At 33.5% G+C, this 19,250-nt stretch overlaps 1 protein-coding gene across 2 annotated transcripts in view; it reads right to left on the bottom strand.

Moving 5' to 3' along the window:
• NKAIN2 (sodium/potassium transporting ATPase interacting 2) overlaps positions 1-19,250 on the bottom strand; it is a 754,712-nt gene that overhangs the window by 320,250 nt on the left and 415,212 nt on the right. For both annotated transcript variants that reach the window (XM_016212728.2, XM_016212719.2), the window contains exon 3: positions 8,672-8,752. In XM_016212728.2, coding sequence (XP_016068214.2) covers positions 8,672-8,752 — 81 coding nt within the window. The remainder of the gene's footprint in view (positions 1-8,671; positions 8,753-19,250) is intronic.

The following is a 19,250-nucleotide window of genomic DNA, read 5'->3' as shown; positions in this document are numbered from 1 at the left end:
CACCCGGAGACCACTCTGCTATTCTAGGGAGCTGCTCAGGTCACCCGTTCCCATTTCTCTCTGAGTGGACTTTCTACCAACATTTTGCATACATGAGGCCCGTGAATCACCCAGCAGAAATAATAATGCTTGCTCATGCCCTAAGACTGTGTTAGTGCTCATGGAGACTTGTACATGGAAGGTCCTCCTTCAAAACCCAAGACACGTATAAGCCCACAAAAGAAAAGGTGAGGTTTTTGACACCCACAGGGGCATTTGGAAGGACAATTAGCAAGAGGAAAATACACCAAAGTATGAAATTACAAGCGAAACCGGTTAATTTACTAGAATCACAGAAACTGTATATGCCATCTAGTTCTTGTGGAGAGAGAAAAGGGCTCCAGCATGAGGGTTAGCACCCGAACTGTTAAATGGTTGACATTGTTTTAACCATAAAAGTGAAGAGGGCTGGAATCTAACTGAGGATTCTCACATGTAACTATATTTCTTAACCAGAGCTGCACTGAGCATGCAATAGCTTTGTTGCTCTGGAAATAGGGATCCTGGGCTTCTGGAAATTCAACAGTAATAAAAATAAATTTGTGCAAATATGGTAAAGTTAGAGGCACAGCCTTCACGGTCTAGTCAGCTCCACCATAGAGGAAGGCATGGGGAGGATCCTGGAAAGGACTTTGCTACAGGGAGAAAGGATGGCTGGGACTTGGGCATTAAAGGATGAACTTGAGCATAAGTTCTCCCCAGAGCTCTGGGTATTCTGTTCTGTTGCTTTGCTTGATATCTTGGTTAGAGTCAGTGTTAAGTAATAAATCAATCAATACATTTGCATATGCACAGATATCAAGATCTACAATGGGATCCCAGCTCTAAAGGACATCCAGAAATAGAAAAAGAAAGTCCCCTTGGGCCCTGTTTAAAGCTTCAGGTAATCGAATATTTACGAATCAAAGTATGTTTACTGTACAAATAAGAATGTCAACATGTAGGAGTTGATTAGGTGTGAAATAACTCAGGCCTCACTCCAAAGAAATCAGTCCCTAATTTAAAAAGATATGAAGGTAATTCATATGATTCATATGATTCTGAATCTTAAAAAACACTAATCTAGGTGGCCAGCTGCTCAGACTTTTTTCCTGTGTTTACTATCACCACGGAGCACTGGGGCAGCCATGAATGGGAGATGTTGATTCCATTAGCTATGCAATGGTGGATTAGAAGAGAATACCTCCAGCAGCTCTATTTGATGGAGCTAGGCAGTAATTGAAATCCATTATATTATCATTTAATTTTATTCCAGTGAGCATTGTTCCTATGTCTGGCATTTCCTTTGGTCCCAGGGATGAATATGAAATGATTCCTCTATTGAAGGAAAGAGTGTTAAGTAAACAAATAATTGAAATATATTAATAAGAGCAACTTGTATTTATTTTATGATGGATCAATTAGGCTTATTTAACATCTAAAATGCTCTTGATTCTATAATTCCTCAGTACTGTGTGGTACCTCAAGGGCAGACTTTCTCCTGAATAATGACAATGACATATGGCTTTTTAGAAAGTTGAAGTTTTGTAGGAAATATGGAAATGTAAATAAATATAACACAGTGTGAAAAATATTACATCATTATTTATAGAGTTATTGTGGGGAGATATTTACCATTTTTTCCTTTATCCTTGTTTACATTATTACATTTCAATTCAGTAATGTGTAGGTCATTTGATAATCACGCCTCTACCTTACAAGCGATGTATGCTGGCCTCATAAGTTAAGATAGATGACCTTTCCACTTTATTCCTTGAAAGAGTGTATGCAAAATTGGCATTGCAACATCCTTAAAAGCTTTTAAGAATTCACTAGTGAAACCATGTAGACAAAACGTTGTTTTGTTTTTTCTGTCAAAGGTTTTGATTAATGATTCACATTCTTTAAAGGATAAAAGTGTTCAAGTTTTTACCTTATTTCAAGTTGTATTTTCCAACAGATTTGTCCATTTCATCCTGATAGTCAAATATACTGGCTTAACCTTATTTATAACATACTCTCGCTTTCTAGCTAATTTGTAGGGTACTTTGCGATATTACCAAAATGTATTTTTACTTTTTCCCCTCAATATATCTTAATAGGTTTTTTTCAAATTAACATTTTAAAAGAAATAATTTGACTTCATTGACTTTTTTTCCCTGTTGTATGTTCGCTGAGTTCTGTTTTCATTATTATTTCAATCCTTCTACTTCTGGAGGTTTCATTTACTCTTTTTTTACTAGCTTCTGGATTTGGAAGTTTAGAGCATTAATTTTTCAGTACTTCTTCTCCTTTAATATCTCTATGCAAAGTCACACATTTTATTCTAACACCTATTTAGATTCCTGCCCCCAAGGTTTTTGTCAGTACAAAATATTTTCTAATCTACATTCTAACATTTTGGGTCCATAGGTAATTTAGAAGTATACTGCTTAATTTATAAGCAGTCACGGGTTGTTTTTTGTTGTGTGTGGTTTTTTTTAGCTTAATTCCAGTGCCCAAGAATACTTGATGAATAGTTGCAAATTATTATATATATTTTATTGATTTTAGATAGAGAGGGTGAAAGAGAGAGAAACATTGATATAAGAAACATCAGGTCCTTCCCTCCCATACATGCCACAACCTGGGTATGTGCTCTGACCAGGAATCTAACCTGTGACCTTTTGGTGCACAGGGTAACAATCAACCAACCGAGCCACACTAGTCAGGGCAAATCATTCTATATTTTGAGAATTCTATGTTTGGAATCACTGTATAATTGAATTTTCTATATATCTTTGAAAATATGTATCCTTTTATTGTTTGGTGTAGTGTTATAATATGTCAATTAGGTTAAGCTTGTTCATTGTATTAAATAGATATTCTATATCCTTTTTGAATTTTGATGATTGATGTGTTCAAAGAAGAGTGTTAAAAATCTCCTATTGTGATTGGCTATTTCTCTTTTTAATTCTGTCCATTTTTACTTTATATATTTTGAAGCTATAATGTTTTATGCAGTTAATACTGATTACAACATCTTCAAGTGCATTGACCTTTTTATTATATATCTTTAGTTGCTTTAAATATTACCTTGTCTGATATTAGAATTATTACATCATTTTTGTGTGTATATCTTTTCTACTTTTTCTTTTTTCAATTTAAATCATTTTATTTAAGGTGTTTCGCTTATAGTCAATATACAATTGCATGTTGTGTCTTTATCTAGACTGAAAAATCTTAATCTTTTAACTGGAGTATTTAGTTTATTTACATTTAATGTAATTAATAATATATTTTGGATTATAGCATCTATCTTGATATTTTTTCTTGTTGCCCTCCCATTTTTGTTGGTTTTTCTCATTTCTTAGTTTCATTTGGAGTAATCAATTATTTATATTATTTACTTTTTTTTAGCTATAGTTGGGTATTGTAGATATACTTTCTTTTAATCATTACTAAAAAAATTATTATCCTTGAAATATTATAATCTAATATAAATATTAGCTTTACCATTTCCATGAAACACTAGAAACTTAAAACACTTCGACAACTTTCTGCCATTTGTGTTATTATCATGCATTTTAATTCCACATACATTTAAATTCCATAACACCTTACAATTATGGTTTTGTGTTTTTTAATTCACATATCTATCTTTTAACTTTCTTGAAACTCCATTTTTCTCTCAGGGATTTTTCCCCTCTTTGGTATGATGACAATTTCCTTGGATATGTTGAATATAAGGTGACAGTGGAATCGACATGATACTAACAGGAAGTCTGAGATGTGGGACTTGAAATTAGTAACAAGGTCAGGACTGAAGATATTAACCTGGTAGACGTGTAGAAATGATAGTTTAAATTCTTACAGTGGATGCGTTTTCAAGGGAAAGGAGGTAGACAGAGAAGTGGACAGTTTCCCTATTACTCACTTTAGGAGTATCGAAAGGAAGCAGGAAGAGTAAGCAAAGGAAAGGGAATTGAAGAAGAAAGTAAGCAGTTTAATTCAATGCACTATTAAAGAATATAAGAGAAGTTAGGCAATTACTTTTTTTTTTTTGAATGGCAGAGGCAGGTTTAATGGTGGCACCTTGTCTTTTTTGTATGTTGTAAGGAACAAAACCAACAAAAAAAACCCAGAAATAAGAAAAAGGTTTAATCACATGGCACTTTATAGAGATATCTTAAGCAGTGGGCATTCACATCTCCACAGGAACAACACACTGGGAAGCACAGCCCGACAGACACTCGGGATGTTCCTCACACAGGAGACCCACTGGGCTCTGGGTGCCGCAGACCATGGCCCGCTCTGTCCTTCCCGCTGGGCGGAAAAGGCACAGCTCAGGCGAGGAGCCAGCCTACGGTGGATAAGACACATCATGCCTTGTTGGTTTGTTTTTCTAATAATTTTTAACCAAATTATAACAGGTTGGTTCATTTCTATTTTGGCCAAAAATTACATTCTTAATTCCTAATTACATATAGGACATTTTATTCTATTACCTAAAACAAAATCTACTTTGATGGTTGGAAAGTGAAAATTTTCTTATTAGTTCAGTAACTGTTAATTCAAGTTTTCTTAGGCTATATACATTTTTCTGTAAAAAAAAAAAAAAAGCAAAATAAAAAGATATGAATCCAAAAAACTGACCTCTTGATATTTGTTTAACTTAGTCTTAAATCAATTATCAGAGGAATTCTTTATTTATTCGTAATTGCACAGATATTTTTTGCTTCTTGAAGAACAGCACTAATTCAAATATAAAAATTATTATGAGATTTCTCTCCATATCATCTTTTTTGTATGAAATCATAAAAGCAAATTTTTATACAAATATTGATTGCATTGAGCAGAAAATATCCAAATATCAGGCACCTTTTTAAATGAGTACTTTTTTTAAAATAGAAGGAATAAAATAGGGACTGTTGCAATAGTACATTGATCCACACAGCCCTCACATCTGGCTTAAAGGATGTGTTCCATATTGCCTACAGTGAATGGCAGGTTTTATCTTCTTTCTGTCTCTTACATTTGCAAGGGGGCAATTTTATTCTCCAAAGCTTTAATAGGCCCCATTCTTACATGGGTTTATTTTATATTATTTTTAAAAGTAAAATTTTTTTTCTAGATCACATAAACAACTATCCACATTATTCAAATACGGCAGCTATCTAGAAGTTGCAATTAAAAGTGTTCATTATGAAACTTACATATCACTAGGTATAATTAATTGCTTTAGGATATGTTTAACTAGGTAAGTGTCTGATAATATAATAAAGCCTGAGGGATATATACCTGAATCCTTAGTCTCAAGGGGTTTAAAAGAAATTGGTTGTTTTAAGTGTAAAATAATCCCTTGATTGCTCCTTCATGTTCTGTAAATTTATTGTTTTATTTCTAAAGTTAGGTATATCATTCACCAATGGTGCCCCATAAATTACAAATGTAAAAACCGAGATTTCAAAATAGTCATGTAAAGAAAGTGTTAGAATGTAATTTTAGCCTAAGAGTAATATTCGATTCTATCACATCCAATAAAATACAGGCTTTTACAGACCACAAAAGACCACTACATTTTTTCCTTTGTATTACTATTCAAAAATTATTTAATAAATTTTATTTCCCAGGTGATGAACCTAATAGGTAAATTACCACATTAAATGTGTTTACCTTCTAACTACCGTGCACTTTGAAGTTAAAATTGTACTACAGAACAAATAGCAGATATTCTCTCTTCAGAATAACTCAGTTCCAGTTGATAGCTGGAATTAGTTCCCATTTCTGTCTATTTGACATGTGAGCAAGAGAATCAGAAGGGTCCAAAACAACACAATAGAACAATAAGATTATTTACATGAGGAATTCTCAAAACTATTAGTCTGAAATTATTAATTCAATAGACATTGAATGCTCAAAGGCAATTGCCTACAAAGTTAGCAGACACTCTGGGTTACAAACTAATGTCAAATCTGTTTCCTTAATAGAAGATCTATTAAAATATCAGCCAAAGTTGTAACACACTGTATGATTCAATAGGATATTTAGTTACAACATTAAATCTAAACCATTAATGTAAACAATGTGGAAATAATTATTATATAATGTATATGCTTGTTGCTATCATCTGTTGCTATCACTGTTTTATACTATATTCCAATTATTTTAATTTAACTGAGATAAAAACATTTTAAAGCAGTTTCTCTGGTGGATTAGTTTTATTTTTCCTTAAATGTTATGGGGATAAAATTAAAATATATTCATTGACTATACAACTATGGGTACAAAGAAAACTGAAGATCAAACAGGTCAGTCCTGTGTATCATATCTTTGTAATTAAGCCATTTCATTACTGAATGTACACACTGGGTTGGTTAATGACTCTAATCTCTGTTTTGCTCATTAGTACCAGGCAAACAGTGTAGAAAAAAACAAACAGAAAAGACCCTGTGCAAAATGACCACACAATATTCTAAACTCTAACAGGTAACTAAAGATTGCCTGAACATTCTTGCCAACATTCACTGCGAAGAAATCATGATTTATAAAATATTTTATAAAAATAAACACACTTCTTTCATATATATAAGAATTTCCTCTCTGAATCAATTTCCCATATTTCTCCCTCAGCCTCAAACAAAATGACCCATTCCTATGGTCAAACTATTTTATTTTTTGGTGGGTTGAGAAAAAATTGTTTATATTCTGTAATCTAAGTATTATCAGCAGTTTCTGGAGTCCCATTTTGAGTTTTTATATATCTGTACGTTTTTCAATCACCACTGCTTCCTTCTGTCACTTAAAGAATGTGAGGCAGTTACAGGAGCTAAAGAATTAAATGGTACACATACTCCTTTCTCAAACCTTTTGAGTAGGAAAAGGAGAAAAAATCCTAGTGCAGATAACTATTATAACTTTGCCCTTTATGGTTTTCTTTTAGATTATTTGTTTAAAAATATTAAATTTTCATGTGCTCTGTGGAGCCTAGCATTGGTTTATAAGGTGAAAAGAAAAGAAATAGTATTAACTGCCAAGGGGTAGTCATTACCTGCCTGTGTACATTAGAATAATTCTTAGTCATCTGGGTTGCAACTGTCTAGAACTGTAATGTTTTAGGATGTACCCTTGCTGCGGTTTCATTGCCCATGTCCAAGGTCATGAGATCACGAGCTCTATACTGTGCCTGCAGTTATCACGTGGAACAGCGAACACAATTACAGAACATTTGTGCAGCCTGCTTGGCTCAAATCTCTCTCCCTCCCTCTCTCCTTTTATATTAAACAAACTGATCTGCTAGATCATTTTTACTCAGCCAATATGCCTGAATAAATGCCTTCCAATTTTTAAGGTGATTATTTGAAATTAAAAATATCATTAAAAGTCATTCTAGTGTGGAATTTCTTTGAATAAAATGGGTTAGAGAGCAGCAGAGATATATAAATTGGGTAAGGCATTCAAGCCCTTGGGAAGTGTGTATTGCTTCTCTGGCACGGACACAGCATCAGTCCTGTCTATGTTCTTCCCAGAGTCACCTGAACGATTTCTTTTCATTGGCTACAGCACCTTCCGAAAAGACTGCCTTCTGCCCAGAGCGTGGAGGACAATGCGCTACAAGAATCATAGAAATGCCTCTACCAGGTCAGATCAGCATCCTTGCAAATGCTCAGAGTGCTTTATAAAACTCTTGCATGCTAGATTAAAAATGTGCATTACTACTACTCCCATCACCCACCTCCCAAAATATACAGCCCTGCAAAGTAATTCCTGGTGACTTTACAGCTCAGTTGGGGTTTTATGCCTTTTAAAGCACGTTATCGTCTCTGGGTTTTTAATATGTCAACCTCTTTGCAGGGTCTTTCTGTTCTAATAAGGGATGGGCGAGAGAACATTTTACCATCTGTCTTTTAAAGTTAATATGAAGAAGTACAAGTTTGCATCCCTCTCAAGCATTTCAAGCCAGATATGCTGTTACTTTGACTGGATTATCTCATTTGATTTACCTGGTATGAACTGCATTCCAAAAGAAAGATCTTGGTTTTAGAGATCGAAAGACTGCATTATTTCAATAGTAAAGGGATTCGTGGTGGAATAGCAATACACACACCCAAAAGCAAACAAACATGAGGACAGCACAAACTAAAGAAACCTAGTGAAAAAGAAAGTATTATAAGTATTTTGTAGACTATTTTAGAATAAAATGTTTCTTTTATTTATCTAAATAACAAATTATACACCTCTGATAACAATTTTACTGAACTAAAACCCATTCATTGTTCAAATTATTGCATTGCTATTTGGGCCCAGTCAGGAAAATCTTTAGCAGAGCAATAAGCAAACTAAACGACTTAATCTTCAAGATTTTATCTCTAAAAAAATTCCTATTCTGCTTCAGAAATCTCTCAATCAGTCAATGTTTTAAACATCTACAGCATGGCCACTATAGGAATCAATGTTTCACATTAGTTTTGCTTAAAAATAAAAATACATTTTTGTGACAGCACAAAAACATATCTTTGATGGTAGAAACGCAGAGATCAAGATGAGAGAGCTTCTCAATGTACTTTCGTTCGGGGCCCATCTAAGTGACAAGAGCAGGGTGAGACTCTGCCTTACTTGGGAAGAGGCTTATTAGCACACTGCTGATGACCCAGGCAAATAGATGGCAAATTACCTTTGAGAGGTCCCCAGCCTCCAAATAGAAGCAGATGACAAACACATTCCACGTAACCCACAGGACTAGCCAGGCAGCATACTGTAGAAAGGCAAGAGAGAAACAGCATATAATTAATTTTGAATCAGCTGAGTGAGATTTAAATAGAACTTGAACTTCTGAACACTAAAACATTAAGATTTGTGGGAAATATTAGATACACCTTCTTCCCAGGGAACAGAACGAGATGTGCATTTATCTCTTTTGATATTTTTCTCACTGTTATGAACTCATAGTATTACAGCTTAAACTTGCTTAAAGATAATTTTTAAGTTTTCAGACCAAAAAAACAAAAAGAGTAGGCTAGATTCTATTTTAAGGGACAATGATGGCTTCTAGGTATCTAAAGAATTGGGTGTTCCAAAGAAGTATGAAATACAACCCCTTAGAGGGAACTCATATTTTCCTTTGGCAAAATGAAACCATTATAATACAGCTTTTCTCCAAATTATTTGGGCTCATCCTCAAATAGTCCTTCTGTTTCTGTTTTCTTCAACCGAGGATGAAGGTTTCTTACCAAGACATAGTTCTGACCAGTCAGTCAACTAAAATTTTTTAAGCATCTAGAAAATAACATGCTATAAAGATATTGAGGATATAAAAAGCATTGATAAATTCTCCCTGAAATCAAGTCAAGTGGTGAGGGTAGATTTAAAAAAAAAGATGATTATTATACAAAAATCATAAAAAAAATTCTGAGCACAAGCAAGGAAGGTGGGAGAAATGTAAACTTATTCTGAGAAAAACTATTCCTTCAAAGCTTAGCAGAAGAGGTGAAACTCTTTTCATAAGAGGTGTATCAAACAAACTTCTAAACTTTACCAAATAAAATCATGGAGGGTTGGACGGACTATGGTGGAAGGGTGCTGTAAACAAAGAAAACAGTTGATGTGAATTTTAAAAAGTGGGACAAGAGGATATCATGTCATTTCTCTGATAAATAAACACCAATGGCTCCCATTCTTTATATAATGAGTTCTAAAATCCTTATTTTATCATTCAAGGGCTTCCATGATCTTGTACTATATTTTTCAGACACATTTCATTTAATCTCTCAAGTCATCATAGATTCCAAATATATTGGATTCCTTGCTGTTCCATGTACATGGAAAGTTATTTGCCACCTTTGTGCCTTTTAAAATGTTATTCCTTTACTCTTTAATAATTTTTTTTATCCCTTAGGTACTCCTCTTACCATATATCAATATTTTATTTTTCTTCAAGGGTCAATTTAAATATCACCTCCTAAATGATACCTAATTGGGATTGGCTTAGTTCTGCTTAGTGCTCCAGTAAGATCTTGCTCTAATTTCATTCCAAATGTCATATCTATTTGCATAAGCTCCTTAAGAAAAGTGACCATTTAAAAATGTATGTTTACATCTCTAATTTGTTAACTTATAACTTTGCACAAAATAGGCACTAAGAACATATTTTGTAAATCAATAAAATAATGAGGAGCAATGTGAAGAAAATCTTGGTATTTTTCTGATGCAGAACCTCTTCTCCCCCTCAGACCTGGTTTCTATGAATATACTATGATCACCCATGTTGTGTGAGGACTGAGAGCCCTACATGATGAGTTGACATAATACATAATAATTACTCAGCTGTTTTTCAGGTGATGGGTTCGTCTAACTGCTGGATAGGTACAATGCTCAGTGAGACTAAAGTAAGGACAAAACTAAATGGTCTAAGACAAAAGAAAGGGTCTGAGAGGCTGTTTGACTTGAGGGCTGGGGGCTAGAAATAAGGTAAGGAAACTGAGCTGTCTGCAGCCAAGATCTCGGTTCTGGCACAGAGACCTAATGAGACATCGAAGTTTGCTCAGTATTGGGAAGTGTGAATTCATCTCTCAAAATTAAAAAAAAACAAAAGGCTAAAATTTAAACTTATTCAAAGGCTTTGAAGATGTGGATTTTAGTTTTAGAAATATAGTGATGTTCTGGGTCCTACTTCAAGGGTAACATGGTGAGAAGAAATAAAAAGTAGAGGTTCCTTTGACTTGGTTTAAGTGACTAAGAAAAAATACAAGGAGGACTGAACAAAGTGTTCTATCATGTCCTTTGTTCATGACATACTTAGGATATTAACCAATATGCTTTCTACATAAATTCATGTAAAAGCTTCTTCCACTAGCTGAACTTTCAGTCTAGACTTGTTTTTTTTTTTTTGTTTCCCTAATGCATCACATTCTTCACTAGAATGCTTTCTCTTTTTTGACACATTAACGCCAAAATTGACAGATGGTGTTTTATAAAACAAACCTTTCTTCATTGGGTTTCATTAAATGGTAATTTATTATTTCTGACTTATCATGCTACAAAATTATAAAGCATTTTCTATATCATATTTTATTGGTTTCCCTTTTATAGTATTAATTAATAAAGGTTTTGTTCTCCTTTTTTTAAAATCCTACTATTTTTAAAATTATTTATTGATTTTTAGAGAGAGAGAAAAAGAGAGAGAGACAGAAATATCAATTTGCTGCTCCATTTATTTGTGCGCTCATTGGTTGCTTGTTGCACGCGCCCTGACCGGAGACTGACCCAGAACCTTGGCGTATCAGAACAACGCTCTACCCGACTGAACGATCCAGCCAGGGCTCTCCTTTTTTATCCCCTTGCTCTCAGAGTAATCCAGAAGGATATTTTCATTTTATTGCCTTTATTACAAACCTGTTAGCTCACATGCACTCCTTTTCATTAAAGATTTGTAAGAGAATCATCACCTTTAGTGACGTGGCAACTTTAATAAACAGGGACACCCACACATTGCTACCAAGGGTAATCCTTCACTTGCATCATTACCCAAAGGCAGGGCTTTATCTAATTTCGCTGTATCTCATTTAACTTTACTCATTAACTCTCTCTCATTTAACTTCTTAGATCATCTTTCTTCATTCTCCTCTTTTTTTTTTATTATTATTCTTTTGTGTTGTTGCTTTTCTCATTTTAGCAACTGGCATTTATCTAAATCACATCTCCTCTAACTGGATTGTACATAATTGCCTAAATACTGAAGATTTTGCATCCCCTTGTAATTTGGCCGATGAGTGATTTTTGTCAATAAATCCCATGATTCACACTGTTCAAAAAATTACTCATAATTCTCTCAGAGTGTAAAAATGCATACTAACTTCTTCCCAGTTGCTTCAGCTAGTTGATGTGACATAACTGACAATGGCTCAGTCTGAATGTAATTGAAAATGATGTACTGCCCAGGAGAGATGACCTAACAGGATAACAGTCTCAAGTTTGCCAGATAGCACCTAACTTACAGTTTCTGCTGCATTTCTTAGCCTCATCTTTTCTTCTTCTAAAAAAAAAAATCTTATATTTTATGTTTCAGGTAAAAATTATGAGACTATCTGTAACGACAGACAAAGCCCATTTGATGATGTAAATCATTCTTTAAGGGTTGATTTCTGTAGGCCTAAGTAGACTATTTGAGAGGTAGATTTAACTTGAGTCTCCAGCTAAATGGTTAATATTATCAACTGAAAAAAGGTAATTGAATCATCATGGGTTCCATATTGTATTTGGGGCTGTAATGATGAAATCAAATTAGCTGTGTAAGATAAAAATTAGATAAGGTTGTCAATCATGACAGACCAAAATGTTGGCCAGATCCAGAGTCACAGTGATATTGCATGGCATGGTTTTATAATAACTAGAAAGTAGCACCCCAGAGTAAAAGGCTGATAAACATCTGCCTGGAAAACACCGAGTCACACCTTAACAACACTGTCAGTGTGTTTCTACTTCTTTTTCTTACAATAAAGCTTCCTACAATGAAAGTCTATATTTTTTAAGTTATAAAGGATAGGTATTATAGACAAAGCACATGAACTTAACATCAGTTTTTTAGGTTTTCATAAACACATATATGATGTTTTCATATTTATTCAAATTACATTCAATTCATAGATTAATTTTGGGGAAAACTCCAATCTTTATGGCATTGTATTACCAAAATAATTTCTTCTAGAAAAATTCTGGAAAAAGGAGCCTATCATTTAAGGCAACTAAATTTTCTTATCTTTCTCATTGTTCACAAAGATTCTAAAATCAATTTCAAAATCAATTTCAAAATAAAAATATATATGTTTTTATATATATATAAACATTTTATATATATATATACACACACACACATATATAAACCTTTTTATATATATAAAACTATTATTCGATAATATCACCATACTTATTAGAAGCTGAGAGGGGGTAGTACAATTCAAACACTGGACACATGATTCCATAAGTGCTGAATTAGAAAAAGAGTTGGACCCGTGAATCAGTTCACGTTTATTAAGCATCAGCAGGATGCAAGTGACTATGACAGATGCCGCAGAAAAACGTTACACGATGTAACTGAATCACTTATTCCCTAAAATGATTTATATTTATCATTGATAGGCAATCACTGTAATATATGGGAATGTGTTCAGGTGTGATTTTTTAACTAGGAAGCAACACTGGTATCAGCTCACCAATATCGCTGATAGACTTCTAATATAAATAAAACAATGTAATCAGTTCTAATGGACTGGGACAGCATTCCTAAGAAGCCTGGATTAGCAAATCATGTCTTAAACAACTTCTTTAAGCATCAGTTTAAAATTATTAACAATCAGGTGTTCTAATATTAACTATGAAGGTGTTTTAATGCATATAACTGTATACCCATAAAACAAATATCCCTGGTCAAAATGATCGGAATATAGTCATCTTTTGCTGAAAGTTAATTATATTTTAGCTCAATTTTCTCAACTGCAGCAGCAGTATCATTTAATCTGCTTAGGCATTCTCATCAGTTTGTCATCCATTGTTATAAATAAACAGCACAAGTGGCCCATTTTAGGACAGTCTGCCTTATGATTTAAATCCTACCTTCTAATTCACAAATCCTGTTACATGTTTTTCATGCTATAAAGCTTGTCCCTTAAGCAACATGCCTATAAAAATACACTATTACAACTTCTAGTTTGAAGAGGGATGATCAGATTAGATAATCAGCCAGAATCTGATAGAAATCTTACTCTAATCACAGATCATTCTGCAGATTGTAGGGGAAGGCTGATTTCTACTTTCTCATTTTTACGAATGCTGCTATCATACGCCCAAGCTTCCTTGTGATTTTATATTTACTTAGACATTGTAAAGATTGCATAACTTTTAGTTCATTTTAAAATCAGTTTTATGTTTTCTCCCAATTACATAAATATCTTATTATAGAAAATATTTAAACTTTACAATAAATATAATCAACAGTATTACTTTATTGTATATACTTCCATTCTTTTTCTATAAATATGTTTCAATTATGTGTGTTTAAATTAAATATGAATCTTGCTCATATTCTGTCACCTAATTTTTTTATTCTTTTCATTTGATTAAAAAGTCTCCTTGAGTACTCAGCAATATATATGCCGCCAATTCAAGGATACACCATGAGTCATTCAACTAATTCTCTATCCTTTAACTTTTATGTGCTTTTTTTATTGTTCTATTTTGATCGATTCCTAGATATTTAGATTATGTTTAAAAATGTTTAGTTTAGTTTGACATATTAAATCATATCTTAATAGAGTTTACTTAAGTAGACTATTTCTAAGACAGACTATAAATGTTAGAATATCCAAGGGGCATGATTTTAATGAACACATAAACATGGCTATTAAATTTTATGCAACTCCAAATAAAATCAGTATCCCCAAAGGTATTCTTTCCTCTTGAAGCAAAATGTGGAATATAATTCCCTTTGAAAAAACAATGATACTCATTCAGCATGAATATACCTATATATGACTAATTTCTCTCTTTTTAATCATGCAAAATATTTTATACCCAGATATTTATAGTAGTGCTACAGCCCTAAGAATAGGGGGATTCCACTGAAAAGATAAATTTTAGTTAATATGGACAAATCCATGAGGCAAATTTCAGTTCAGTGGCCACATGAAAACATATATATACATTTTTCCTAGAGTATTCTAAACTAGGTGCTTGAGTACTTTATAGATTGCAGATATTCATTTGGAGATGCAAATAGATCGGTACGTGTTTAGTAATGAATGAAAACTACATAGTTTCCTCACCCCCCCTCTTAAAAGCACTTTTCCCCCCCATCGGTTTACTAAAGAGCTTGTCATTTACTATCTCAAAAGCAGGACTCAGATCTACTATCTTCAGGATTACTTTTGGTAAATTGGATAAAAATGAAAGCAAAACAAAAAGCAACTGCTTTAGCTAGAAATGCTTTTGGCTGCAAGTAACATAACATTGAACTACAGGAAGTTTACATACAGGGCTTTTAAAATCTTTTCTCAGTCATGAAGTCTGGAAGTGGGCTACTGTTGGCTCAGTGGCTCTGTGCTTCCATGGCTCTGGATCTATACTGTGGGATGTTCTTTCAAATCCTCACACAGTTACCACACCTGCAGGCAGAAAGGAGCTGAGCAGAAAAACTCCCTTCCTTCTGCAATACTTTAGTCTTTCAGGGGGAAAAAAAAAATCCCAGAGGCACTCAGCAGACTTCCTTACATCTTATTAGGTAAAACTAAGTCTTATGCCTATTTTCCTGAACTCAGTCACTGGCAAAAAGGATTAGGATTATTGCGGTTGTTGTAAACCAATTGTAATTCATCCCCTGGACCTGAGAGAGGATTGGACTTCCCTGAGTGCTCTGCTGATCATCCAAATATCTGAACAAAATTGAGATTCTGTTAGTAAAGACTGTGTGTGTGTGTGTGTGTGTGTGTGGAGGGGGGAGCCATCTGCCACTGCAAACTATGTACAATCTAATATTTTGTTTCCTTTAATATGCAAATGTGAATAACTGCTAGAATTTCTTGAGTCTCTTTTTTTCCCCTAGAGAAATAGCAAAACCCTTTGCTTCAGCATGACTATACATATTCAAATAAATTGAAAAGAAATTAAGTATTAAGTAAATAATTTCAGATGATCCATGGAGGGAGAAAATGAATCAGAGTGTCTTACAATCTGCAAGATTCAACTTAAGAAGAAAAATATACATTGTGCTACAGGTCTCATTGGAAATGTAAAACATCTATATCTTAATAAGAAAGAAATATTGTGGAAATATTAAGAATATTAAAATAAGAAAAAAATGAACTCTTGAAAGGTCAAAAGCAGAAAGTAAACAATGACGTTTTCAAAAGTTATATAAATATGCTTCACTGTGATACGGCAGATGTGTGGTGGCTGAGAATTTTGATAGAGTAAGCATGGTCTATTTTTTCCCTTTTGGAATTAGAAAAATAACTGGTCTCCTTTCCAGAAAGGTTTTAATCTCTTCTTAGCTTTTCCATTCCTCTGGTTTCATCTTAGATTCAAAGCAATTCTAATAGGTAAACAGCCTTCTAAAATACACAAATTATCCTAATTGGGGGATATGGTAAATCTATTCATATGACCTTTAAAATGTCTACTTGTTTGGTTTAAAAACATCCAAATACAGATGCAGGTCAAAATACTTTTTGTTGTTGCCTTGTTTTAGGCTGACACATTAAGTAAACGTCATTCATCTTGGGTCCTTTATATGACATTAGATTGTAAGTGCGGGCTGAATATAAAGTTCTCCCAAACATTTAAAACTGCTACAACAATATAATCTCCTCACTTGCTTTTGGATAAGAAGATTTCCATCAACATTTTTACTGAGCGAATTTTTTTCCCTCCCTACATAAATGATAGTACAGACATTTACCAATGTTTCATGTGATATCTGTCTTCTGAATGCCTGTCTTCTTGAATGGATACTGTCAATAGGAAAAGCTTAGTCATGCAGTATCTGGTGGGTGCTGTTTTGCTATATTAGTATTTTGGGCTCAAATGTTCTGATGTGCTAAGAGGCCCAGAAAATGAAACCTCTTAAAGAGATAACCATATCTTCGTAACGAAATGTTATTAATTCAATCTTAGAGAGACAAACTTAAAATTATCACTTTTAATGAAATATCTGTATTTAAATGTATACTACATAAGACAGAAACAATGAATAAAGAAAGATTACCCCCAAAAGAACTAAAATAAGTCATAATGGAACATAGGAATTATGTTATTTTTAAATCAGTCAGTTGAAAATGGAAAACTCTCTTACACTCACCTGGTCCAATGCAGAGCATAATTCAGTTTTAAATTATGCATCTTTTGGCTATGCAAAATATATTCTAAAAATAGTAATACTGCCCAACAAAAATGTCCTTTTGATTTCATTTATAGTTTTTGAGTACAAAAATGTAGCTACATGCTTCCCTTAATAATTAAGGCCTTGGGTTTTAAGTGAAAAATTGGATTCGTCAACCAGTGATTTTAATAATCACTTTAATTTTATTTCTTATTTTAATTGTGATAAGCAGAATGCACCCTAAATGTGTCTCACACTAATACCCAGAACCTGTGAATATAGTGAGCAATCAATCACTCTGTGATTGTGTTATGCCATAGACACAAAACAGGGACATTTTCCAGCTTGACCTAAAACAGGGAGATTATTCCGGTGGGCCTAATCTAATCACAGGAGTCTTAAAGCAGATAACATTTTCTGGCTGGTGGCCAAAGGGGAAGTCAGAGAAATATGAAGCACTTGACGCTGAAAACCATCCCAGGCCAATAGACAGAAAGGAAATGAGGACCTAGTTCTATAATCAAATAGAACTGAGTTCTGCTCACAACCTGAATGAGCTGAAAGTCAATAGTCCTCCCCTCCCCACCTCCACCTCCTGGGTCCCAGACAAGAGCACAGGACAGTCACTATCTTGAGTTTTGTCTCAGGAAGACCCTAAGCACACTACTCAGCCAGGCCCACCTGGACTTCTGACATTCAGAATATGAGAGAATAAATGGGTGTTATTGTAAGCCTCTAAGTTTGTGGCGATTTGTTATGCAACAATATAAAACTAATACATTAATATGGAGGTTTTCAAGTTTTTTTATAAAATATTTTTAACTGTCAACTAATTTCTCAGAAGAGGCCAACTGTTATAAATACATTGTATATTGAGTACACTGGATTTAATAGAATCTTTCAGGCTGACTTTTGGCATATGTATTTTTTTTAAATTCTAAGACATTTTTATATATTACCTTAATTTGCCTATACAGGTTTCCATAAATATAATTATTAAGATGATTTATTTAAATTATTTAATAGAAAGATATATCTAGAAGTTAGGAGGCCTGGGTTTAAATCCTAACTCCTTAATGAATCTACCTCTATAATCTGGAAAATATTGGTATTTCTATCTACTTTTGAAACTAACATTTCTGGATGAATGCAAGGTCATTTTATTGTTATTTTTCTGGAGAAGTATATGCTTTCTCACATAACAAGCCTTAGCTGCACGTAAGTGCCTATGGGCTAGTCCAACAATGGTAATAGCAATAAACAGAGTGTTTCAATCCTCATGTCAGCCACTTAGACCGTCAATCATTTTTATTGGAAATAATGATTGCAGAGTGATATCAACCAAAAGTATTAGCACTGGCAATCACTTTTTGTATTATTATACAAGAACTCTTTCATAAAGAATGTATTTATAATTCCTTAAGGAATATATCGAGAAAATCCATCAGGCCTTCTAATGGCTATCAAATAGTCACATTATTTGCAAGACTGATACTATTTGATCAAATGTGGTGTTGTCAGTAGACAGGGCCTTGGAGAGTATGTTAAAATTATGCCAAAAAATTGATAAATTTTAATGTACATTTAGAATTAAAATGACCTTTGAATGAGAGCTTAATATGTATTAACTTTTCCAAAGATGAAAAAAGTCAAGTAATGATGATCTGCAAGCACTGATAATAGTTATATTTTATCACACACATTAGTTTCTTCCAATTTTTTAAAATCACTCTAAGGCTAAAATTACTAATTCTTAGCTTAAACATAGTGTTCAAGGACTAAAAAGTTTAAAATGTACCGTCCTCTTAAAAATGTTTTCTCCTACTCAAGAGTAAAAATGCATTTAGCCCAAATCAGCGTAAGAAATCAAGTTTTATATTTGACTTGTATATTGTATCTTCATCAAATAGTTATTGTATCTTCATCAAATTACTATGTAAGTCTGTGACTATTTAGCCCAGGTGTTTAGAGTAGTAATGAGGCCATGGTCTTGGATTGGACGCCCATATATGCTCTTTAGGGTTTTTCCTGGTATGGACTACAGAACATTAGTCTTAGCAGACACATGCCTTGCAAATACAAGTTGCAAGGTATTATAAAGTAAGTGAATATGAGGAATGGTAAAAATCCATCTCAACAACTTATAAAATCATGTGTCCTATTTATTGTTGGTGTACCAATAGTGTCATCTTCATTGTATTTTTTGTAATAGAGCCTACATGTGAATTGAAAAAGATCATTAATTTGTGTCAGCACAAACTTATTTCTGTACATAGTTCCAGGGTGACAAACTTATATTTGGAATAAACAGAATTCAAAGGAAGCATTCCAGAAGTCAGACTGCAGTGAATGCTGCGGGCACTGCCAAGGTGCCCCCTTTGGACTG

This window comes from Miniopterus natalensis, chromosome 5 (assembly GCF_054644295.1).
Source record: "Miniopterus natalensis isolate mMinNat1 chromosome 5, mMinNat1.hap1, whole genome shotgun sequence".
Lineage (NCBI taxonomy): Eukaryota > Metazoa > Chordata > Mammalia > Chiroptera > Miniopteridae > Miniopterus > Miniopterus natalensis.
This window is presented reverse-complemented; position numbering and strand designations above follow the sequence as displayed.